Raw genomic sequence first — 10,187 nt, forward strand, 5'->3', positions numbered from 1 at the left:
GCTTATTGATGATCTTTGAGGGCCCTATGGAGTTGAACGCCGAGCTGTAGTCAACAAACAGCATTATCACACAGGTGTTCATTTTGTCCAGGTGGGAAATGGCATAAATAATACAATGGTCATAAACTGTACAACACAAGCAGAGAAGACATCTAAGAACATTGGAATCATTGTAAATGCAGCTGAACGTTTTGGGGGTCTTCCTGATTTCCTCGGTGCAAGAAATCCTGTCGGTGAATGTAGCCCCATCACAGGCCCCTGAGCCGGTGTAGGGATGTATTTTGGACTGGACTGTGATTGAAGACGTATGATGTTTTTTTTAGTTGACGTGTTTTATTTTATATGATATCGTTCTACCTCTTACCCGGGATATTGTTTTTACGTTTCTTATTTAATGCCTCGTCCAGCAGGTGGCGGTAATGCACCTTAACATTGGATGTCAACCGCCGTTAAACTCCATCGAAGAAGAAGACACTTTCCCCTCATCGGATCATTGTTTAAATCACAAGGAGAGTTACAGAGTAAGTATCTTTAATAAGGTTGGATGAAATGGATTGTAATCTTATTGCTACATCTGTGAAGTTGTAAGAAGAATGGAAAAGTGAATTGAAAACATTATACAGTTCTATCTCTGCAGTCATCTACCTATGATACCCATAGCATTGGTTTGGTATCGGTAACTACCGGTACAATCAGCGGCCACTTGTCTGCATTTTCAATACTATTTTTACAATCGTAGCTATTTTAATGCATACTATCGCTTATATTCGTGCTTTGTTGTATGGTGTAAGACGTCTGTGAAGTTGTGAAATAGTGTTTACGTGATGCAGGCCACAGTTCAGTAACTTTAGCATGCTACTGTACAGTAGTTTATTTTCGGTTCCAGTGTATAACAGTTTATTCAACATGTATCAGTCATGGATTAGCTAATACATGTATTATGTTATCTAGTTTAATGGTGTGATAATCGGGATATTTGCCTTGCATTTCAATCTACACATGAATATGGGTCTGCAATGTATTGCAATGTTAGGTAGGCTATTGAATTCCCTTGGCATTCTGCAAGCATGAATACTTTACAATAATGGAAGATATGCATTGTGTTAATCTTACTATTTGTCCATGTATTGAATGCTACACAGCTTTCCATAAATGCAGTGTGGACTTTTTACAGATGAAACCCCTTCCATTATGACACTCCTTCCTGTATCTGTCATAAAGGCCTATGCATTCTTTGTCCTTTAGTTACACAACTAAATCTAGTATCTGTCACTTACCTTTCATGCTGTAGATCTGCTGTCATGGTGCTGAGAATGCTTAGTACTGTATCTGTCACTTATGTATTCTCTGTATGTATTAGGTATGAACCCTTGGACACACAGGTACCTCCAGCGCTCCCTCCTGCCTCACGTTCGGCCCCTGTCCCTGGTGATCTACCCCAGACCCCCTTGTATCCACCCCAGGCTTCTGAACTTGCCCCAGTGGGGTGAAGACCAGAAGAGGGTGATGTCCTTCCTGCCTCTCTCTCTCTCTCCCTTAAATGCAGCTGGTGATTCCAGAGAGCCGGCGGGCATCTCTCAACAAGAAGCAGCAGTGGATTGACCGGATGCTGTTTACCAGGAGCCTCCTACAGAGCTCACAGTCCATCACTGTCCTTTCCCTGGTGGGGTGAAGACCAGAAGAGGGTGATGTCCTTCCTGTCTCCAAGGCCTGCCTCAGAATGTGCTGGGGTGAGTTTTTCCATAATAAATGAGCAGCTTAGAAATGGTAATTTAATATTTTATTTTCTCATGATCTATCAATGCCTCAGGATGCCACTGGGTAAACATTATCTAACTGATTAACTTTTACGTGATGATATGTGGAAGAAGATGTGTCTGAAGTAAACAGAGGAACTGGCCTAGAGTTAGTCCTGTCTGGTATAATTAGAGGACAAGACTGGACAAGGAGGGTTGGATAAACTCCTCTGTATGAAGATGAGTCCTGTCTGGTATAATTAGTGGACAAGACTGGACAAGGAGGGTTGGATAAACTCCTCTGTATGAAGATGAGTCCTGTCTGGTATAATTAGAGGACAAGACTGGACAAGGAGGGTTGGATAAACTCCTCTGTATGAAGATGAGTCCTGTCTGGTATATTTAGTGGACAAGACTGGACAAGGAGGGTTGGATAAACTCCTCTGTATGAAGATGAGTCCTGTCTGGTATAATTAGTGGTCAAGACTGGACAAGGAGGGTTGGATAAACTTCTCTGTATGAAGATGTGTCCTGTCTGGTATAATTAGTGGTCAAGACTGGACAAGGAGGGTTGGATAAACTCCTCTGTATGTGGAACAGGTGTGACTATTTATCATGTGTAACAATCAAACCTCCCTATTGGCTGTGTGTTCCACATTCTAAAGTAGAACCATCATTTTACTGGCTGAAATATTGTCCAGAAATGACCTCATTGGACAGAAAGGGGCACTCCTACCCACACGCATGTTGAACAAATATAATGTTTCTCTGAAACAAAGGATTCCTGTAGTTTCATGAAATAAGAAATTGATTCATAGTATATCATACAAGCCAACGTTCAATAGCAACACTGCTATTGCTTGTTTAGTTTCTCAACATGACCAAGAGGTTTTGTTTAAATCCCTTGAAAACTTTTAGTTTTATTGAGGAAGAAAAAGGGTTTTGAGTCCCTGAAGTAAATATACTTGCTGCTTCTCTTTTTGTTAAATTATTGACCTGTGGAACATTCACCTACGGGGTCAATTGTAACATTTAATTCCCTCCACCTTTGGTTGAATTGTAAATGACTGGTACGTCCTAGGAACATACTTAGTGTGTAATGGTAGCTGAGATATGATGTTTGTAAAAAAATATTATTAATCTAACTTAAATAATATTTTCATAATAAACTAAAGTCTAAAAGTGTTAGTTTGTTCCCCAGTCTCCTCTACTCTTACTGAGAAAAGGCCTCAACTGAAGAATCTACAGCTGCTGAGTCTGAGGTGTTAAACAGTCCAGTGCTGCTCTGACCACAGTGTTGTTAGGAACCACATTTTCTAACTCTACATACACAGCCTTGTGTCAACTCTTACTGTGACCTACTTCAGTTACTGGAAATAAACTCAGCAGTGGTCAGACCACAGAATATGCTGTTAGGTTCTATTACTAGAGTGAGAACTTGAACCAAACCAAGTTTATTCTTCTCAGAGGGTCAAACCAGCTGCATTAGACACAGACATGGTTTCTCCTGTGGTAGTATACAGTCTTGGCCAAATGTTTTGGGAATGACACAAATATTAATTTCCACAAGGTTTGCTGCTTCAGTCTCTTTAGATATTTTTGTCAGATGTTACTATGGAATACTGAAGAATAATTACAAGCATTTCATAAGTGTCAGGCTTTTATTGACAATTACATGAAGTTGATGCAAAGAGCCAATATTTGCAATATTTGACCCTTTTTTTCAAGACCTCTGCAATCTGCCCTGGCATGCTGTCAGTTAACTTCTGGGCCACATCCTGACTGATGGCATCCCATTATTGCATAATCAATGCTTGGAGTTTGTCAGAATTTGTGGGTTTTTGTTTGTCCACCCACCTCTTGAGGATTGACCACCAATTCTTAGTGGGATTAAGGTCTGGGGAGTTTCCTGGCCATGGACCCAAAATATCGATGTTTTGTTCCCTGAGCCACTCAGTTATCACTTTTGCCTTATGGCAAGGTGCTCCATCATGCTGGAAAAGGCATTGTTCATCACCAAACTGTTCCTGGATGTTTGGGAGAAGTTGCTATCGGAGGATGTGTTGGTACCATTCTTTATTCATGGCTGTGTTCTTAGGCAAAATTGTGAGTGAGTCCACTCCCTTGGCTGAGAAGCAACCCCACACATGAATGGTCTCAGGATGCTTTACTGTTGGCTGGCATGACACAGGACTGATGGTAGCGCTCACCTTGTCTTCTCCAGACAAGCTTTTGTCTGGATTCCCCAAACAATCGGAAAGGGGATTCATCAGAGAAAATTACTTTACCCCAGTCCTCAGCAGTCCAATCCCTGTACCTTTTGCAGAATATCAGTCTGTCCCCGATGTTTTTCCAGGAGAGAAGTGGCTTCTTTGCTGCCCTTCTTGACACCAGGCCATCCTCCAAAAGTCTTCACTTCACTGCGCGTGCAGATGCACTCACACCTGCCTGCTGCCATTCCTGAGCAAGCTCTGTACTGGTGGTGCCCCGATCCCGCAGCTGAATCAACTTTAGAAGATGGTCCTGGCGCTTGCTGGACTTTCTTGGGCGCCCTGAAGCCTATTTCAAAACAATTGAACCGCTCTCCTTGAAGTTCTTGATGATCCGATAAATGGTTGATTTAGGTGCAATCTTACTGGCAGCAATATCTGTCACGTTCGTCGTCCTCCTCATCTGAGGATGAGTAGTAAGAAGGATCGGAGGACCAATGCGCAGCGTGATATGAGTACATCGTTACTTTTATTAACGAATAACACTGAATAACCATACAAAACAATAAACGGACAAACGAACGAAAACGCAACAGTCCCGTATGGTGACATACACAAAGACACAGAAACAGGAACAATCACCCACAACCCACAATACAAAACAGGCTACCTAAATATGGTTCCCAATCAGAGACAACGACTAACACCTGCCTCTGATTGAGAACCATATCAGGCCAAACACAGAAACAGACAAACTAGACATACAACATAGAATGCCCACTCAGATCACACCATGACCAAACAAAACATAGAAACATACAAAGCAAACTATGGTCAGGGCGTGACAATATCCTTGCCTGTGAAGCCCTTTTTGTGCAAAGCAATGATGACGGCACGTGTTTCCTTGCAGGTAACCATGGTTGACAGAGGAAGAACAATGATTCCAAGCACCACCCTCCTTTTGAATCTTCGTCTGTTATTCGAACTCAATCAGCATGACAGAGTGATCTCCAGCCTTGTCCTCGTCAACACTCACACCTATGTTAATGAGAGAATCACTGACATGATGTCAGCTGGTCCTTTTGTGACAGGGCTGAAATGCAGTGTAAATGTTTTTGGAGGAATCAGTTCGTTTGAATGGCAAAGAGGGACTTTGCAAATAATTGCAATTCATCTGATCACTCTTCATAACATTCTGGAGTATATGCAAATTGCCATCATACAAGCTGAGGCAGCAGACTTTGTGACAATTAATATTTGTGTCATTCTCAAAACCTTTGGCCACGACTGTATACCCCACTCTGGGTGGAGTCTCCTCCTCATCACTAAACATTACATCATTATTTCTAGGCAGGGATCTGAGTGATATGAGCCTTAAACGGTTCCTCCCCTTATCAGTACTGCCTCATGTGACCATGTTTCCCTGCATTCAGCCCCTCCCAAGCTTCATTATGGCTCCCCTCATGCCTCCATTATACCTAACGATTCCTAATAATTACAGCTCAAAAACCAAACCTACACCAACATAAACACCAATAAATGAAACATCCATTATTGCCATCTTCTGGTTTCCATTAAATGTGTTAGAGGCCAAATCAGAGGTGGAAATGTGATTGACATTTGATAGCTTCCTCCGTTTCATTCAGTTGGACACATCTTCCTCCGTTTCATTCAGTTGGACACATCTTCCTCCGTTTCATTCAGTTGGACACATCTTCCTCCGTTTCATTCAGTTGGACACATCTTCCCCCGTTTCATTCAGTTGGACACATCTTCCTCCGTTTCATTCAGTTGGACACATCTTCCTCCATTTCATTCAGTTGGACACATCTTCCTCCGTTTCATTCAGTTGGACACATCTTCCTCCGTTTCATTCAGTTGGACACATCTTCCTCCGTTTCATTCAGTTGTAATCATATCTGTAATGTATGTGAGGCCTTTAAGACCTCATACTAAATATGTTGACTTGTTGGTCAAGGGAAATGCAAGTTTACTTCTTTGAGTTGCTGATTCAGAGGCGCTAAGCCTTGTGAGATATTAATGAATGTGAACTCAGCAACCGTAATTCCAGAACAATCCCACTGTTGTAATAGTGTGATGTGTAACTTCTGACAGACTCTATGCTGAGTAAAGTCATGTTTTTATCCTAAAACTTTTTTCTACCAGAACCAAAGTGTTCCCAGAACTATAGACTTGTGTGATTAAGTTCTGGGTCCATACGTGTTAGAAACTACAGTAGGTGAGACACATGTTATTTGTGACAGCAGTGTCCATGGAAACAGAGGAGTTTATGCAAATCAACCCTTTCTGTCTTGACATCTGAAGGAGGAGTCTCTGAAAACCTATTTAAATCAGTCTGTCCTGACTCAGCTCAGCAGTCTCCAGTCTACCAACTGGTCTCTGAAATAACTATTTAAATCAGTCTGTCCTGACTCAGCTCAACAGTCTCCAGTCTACCAACTGGTCTCTGAAATAACTATTTAAAGCAGTCTGTCCTGACTCAGCTCAGCAGTCTCCAGTCTACCAACTGGTCTCTGAAATAACTATTTAAATCAGCCTGTCCTGACTCAGATCAGCATTCTCCAGTCTACCAGCTGGTCTCTGTAACTTCATCTTTGTCTCTGTGGTGTACAGTCTTCAGGTGATGATGGGGATATTGAATCATCTCTCTACTCTCCTCCTTCTCTCTCTCCTTCCTCCTGCTCTCTCTCATGTAGTGAAGAAGTTCAGTGATGTTCCACAGTGCAAGAGTTTCTTCCTGAAGGGGACAACTCCAAATCTCCCAGGTATTTTGGTTGATGGGAAAGTCCAGGACCAGAACCGCTACAAGCTGATTTGCCAGTTGTTTAAATACAAGAAGAAAACGGAAGTTAAAAACATCTACAGGTTTGCAACTCTCTACGACACGACCAACAGGATCCCTGTGTTCTCAGCCTACACCTTCACTGGTCCTCCTACAGACCGCAGACCAAATCAACGTTGGATGATCGAGCCCCAGGTAGGACTAATGTTTGTCATATAACATAACATGTGTATTTGTTTACTGGTATATATCACAGACAGTTATGTTACCTAGTCAGTCCTGGATGATAGAGCCCCAGGTAGGACTAATGTTTGTCATATAACATAACATGTGTATTTGTTTACTGGTATATATCACAGACAGTTGTGTTACCTAGTCAGTCCTGGATGATGGAGCCTCAGGTAGTTCTAATCTCTATTCATTAAACATGTGTATTTGATTATTGGTTTATATCATGTATATATGTATCTTTGTTGCAACCACTTTCAGCTTAAGTCTGGATTGTGAAATAGTGATTTTTTTTTTAAATGTATGAATTTTTCTAATAGTTTTAATGTCGGACTGATGTTTCTGCAGCTTGAAGATAAACATTACACACGTAACATGATGGTGGCAGGTAGACGTCTAAGAGTCGAGCACCAGGCTACGAACGCAGACTACAAGGTAAAGATAAAGGGCATGCATCTGGACAGAGGTCACCTATTCCCATGTTCGTATGCTGATGATGAAACCATGAGGTCCACTTTCACCCTGACAAACGCCGTTCCCCAGGAAAGAGGCTTCAACCGAGGCAGATGGAGTCAAATGGAGTGCAAAGTCAGAGAATATCTTGTGAAGAACTGTAAGGAAGCTGAAGACCAGATGAAAGCCTATGTGGTGACTGGAGCAGTGCCCAGCAACAACAAACTGAACAAACGAGTGAACATCCCGGATCTTCTGTGGACAGCCTACTGCTGTAAAAACAACCTGGGACAGTGGGTGGCCGGAGCATACTGGGGGAAGAACGTAAAGGGGGAAACAGTGAATTCAAATACCTTGGGAGTTCTCGAAAAAGAATTGACGAGTTTCTACAAGGACTTCAAGGTATTCCCATATTATTGCCCAAGAAAAGCTATTCAAAGTGTAGAACAGGATGAGACAGGGAGGAACAGAGAGAGAGTATTAGAGGGTGGGGCGGGGCAAAAGAGGAGCGGGAAAGGGAGCAGAGAGAGGAGCATGAAGATGGCGAGAAGAACAGGGGATGAGTTAAAGGAATGTGATGAGGAGGATGGATGTGATTGTGACTGTGATGAAAAATGATGAGTTTTGTCCAGTGGTAATTCCCACAACTATTGAGTACACATTCCCTAAGTTACAAGGGTTTTAAGGGTTTAATGGTTATAAGGGTTAAGTTATAATGGTTATAAGGGGTAAGTAATAAGTGTTATAAGCCATGGTTAAAATGGTTATAATAAGGGTTATAATGGTTATAATAAGGGTTATAATGGTTATAATAAGGGTTATAATGGTTATAATAAGGGTTATAATGGTTATAATAAGGGTTATAATGGTTATAATAAGGGTTATAATGGTTATAATAAGGGTTATAATGGTTATAATAAGGGTTATAATGGTTATAATAAGGGTTATAATGGTTATATTAATGGTTATAATAAGGGTTATAATGGTTATAATAATGGTTATAATGGTTATAATAATGGTTATAATGGTTATAATAAGGGTTATAATGGTTATAATAAGGGTTATAATGGTTATAATAAGGGTTATAATGGTTATAATAAGGGTTATAATGGTTATAATAAGGGTTATAATGGTTATAATAAGGGTTATAATGGTTATAATAATGGTTATTGTAAGGGTTATAATAAGGGTTATAATGGTTATAATAAGGGTTATAATGGTTATAATAAGGGTTATAATGGTTATAATAAGGGTTAAAATGGTTATAATAAGGGTTATAATGGTTATAATAAGGGTTATAATGGTTATAATAAGGGTTATAATGGTTATAATAAGGGTTATAATGGTTATAATAAGGGTTATAATGGTTATAATTAAACAAGTTTAAGGGTTATAAACATTAAAGACCAGCTCTGTTATTTTGGCGACTAAGAAAGTATATTTTAAACCTCCCACTTTGTGCTTGATGTATCAATGTGTTGTTCATACATATAGAATCTATGAGCAGAATTACTGTTTCCCTACATTTCACCCCCCCTAGCAAATTGAGTCTTAGCCAATGAGCATCAGCCCCTCACATGTGAGTGAAAACTAGTGTGGTGGCAGAATTAGTGTTGAACTGTTGTAACTTCTCAAGGGACATGTTCTGTGTTGGACTGTGATGTCTTTCATAGAGTCCTGGTGTGTCTGTACCTTAAACACAAGGCCATTGTGTTCTGGAACTGTTGCTGTTATAAATAACTGTAACAATCTGATGGTATTATCACCTCCCACTATATAAGGGACATGGAACCATTTACTCAGGGGGTTCTTCCCTGTGAAATCACAATCATCTCCTCTGCAGCTGCTTGATTAAAGATCTTTCTATTCAATTAAAAAGTCTCTGCCTTCATCTTTGGATCTAATCTTCTACAACATTTGGTGCCGTGACCCAGATGGACTCAGACATCCCTCTGGCCACAACTTAAAGAAGGTAAGAGACCTTATTAAAACATCTCTGTGAAGGACTGTCTGTTGTCCAGCCGAGCCTTAATGGTGAAAGACCTCTTGTCCTCCTCAGCCACAAAATGTTGGTGTTCAATTTGGCAGAACTATTTCTTCCCCATAACAATGAATCTAACCGGTTAACATTAATCAATGGGAGCACAGTGGTGTCTCCAATAGTAGGGATTGGTTTACCTATAATCACCTGAAATATACTGTTGGACCAGTATATTAGGAGGGATTGGTTTACCTATAATCACCTGAAATATACTGTTGGACCAGTATATTAGGAGGGATTGGTTTACCTATAATCACCTGAAATATACTGTTGGACCAGTATATTAGGAGGGATTGGTTTACCTATAATCACCTGAAACATACTGTTGGACCAGTATATTAGGAGGAATTGGTTTACCTATAATCACCTGAAATATACTGTTGGACCAGTATATTAGGAGGGATTGGTTTACCTATAATCACCTGAAATATACTGTTGGACCAGTGTATTAGGAGGGATTGGTTTACCTATAATCACCTGAAATATACTGTTGGACCGGTATATTAGGAGGGATTGGTTTACCTATAATCACCTGAAATATACTGTTGGACCAGTATATTAGGAGGGATTGGTTTACCTATAATCACCTGAAATATACTGTTGGACCAGTGTATTAGGAGGGATTGGTTTACCTATAATCACCTGAAATATACTGTTGGACCAGTATATTAGGAGGGATTGGTTTACCTATAATCACCTGAAATATACTGTTGGAC

The 10,187-nt window shown here is 40.5% G+C and overlaps 1 protein-coding gene across 5 annotated transcripts; it reads left to right on the forward strand.

The window, feature by feature from the left end:
* Positions 1 to 423: 423 nt before the first annotated feature.
* Positions 424 to 9,308, forward strand: LOC129847133 (endonuclease domain-containing 1 protein-like). Of its 5 annotated transcripts, XM_055914942.1 has the most exons (5): positions 424 to 521; positions 1,361 to 1,730; positions 6,664 to 6,944; positions 7,109 to 7,150; positions 7,326 to 9,308. In XM_055914942.1, the coding sequence occupies exons 2-5, from the start codon at positions 1,721 to 1,723 to the stop codon at positions 8,046 to 8,048; spliced, it is 1,056 nt and encodes a 351-aa protein (XP_055770917.1). In that variant the 5' UTR covers positions 424 to 521; positions 1,361 to 1,720; the 3' UTR covers positions 8,049 to 9,308. The 5 variants fall into 5 exon arrangements, with proteins under 5 accessions (XP_055770917.1, XP_055770918.1, XP_055770915.1 ...); XM_055914943.1 differs by having other exon boundaries at positions 446 to 1,730; XM_055914944.1 differs by lacking the exons at positions 424 to 521; positions 1,361 to 1,730 and having other exon boundaries at positions 6,320 to 6,944; positions 7,326 to 7,412; positions 7,521 to 9,308.
* The last annotated feature ends 879 nt before the right edge of the window (positions 9,309 to 10,187 follow it).

Source organism: Salvelinus fontinalis, unplaced genomic scaffold (assembly GCF_029448725.1).
Source record: "Salvelinus fontinalis isolate EN_2023a unplaced genomic scaffold, ASM2944872v1 scaffold_0717, whole genome shotgun sequence".
In the NCBI taxonomy this organism is placed as follows: Eukaryota; Metazoa; Chordata; class Actinopteri; order Salmoniformes; family Salmonidae; genus Salvelinus; species Salvelinus fontinalis.

Excerpts from the sequence above, each read along its gene's own strand:
- LOC129847133 (XM_055914940.1), top strand. The coding sequence starts at position 6,591 with ATGATGGGGATATTGAATCATCTCTCTACTCTCCTCCTTCTCTCTCTC. Across the intron at positions 6,945-7,108 it reads GTTGGATGATCGAGCCCCAG|ACAGTTGTGTTACCTAGTCA; the intron begins GTAGGACTAATG and ends TATATATCACAG. Across the intron at positions 7,151-7,325 it reads CCTGGATGATGGAGCCTCAG|CTTGAAGATAAACATTACAC; the intron begins GTAGTTCTAATC and ends ATGTTTCTGCAG.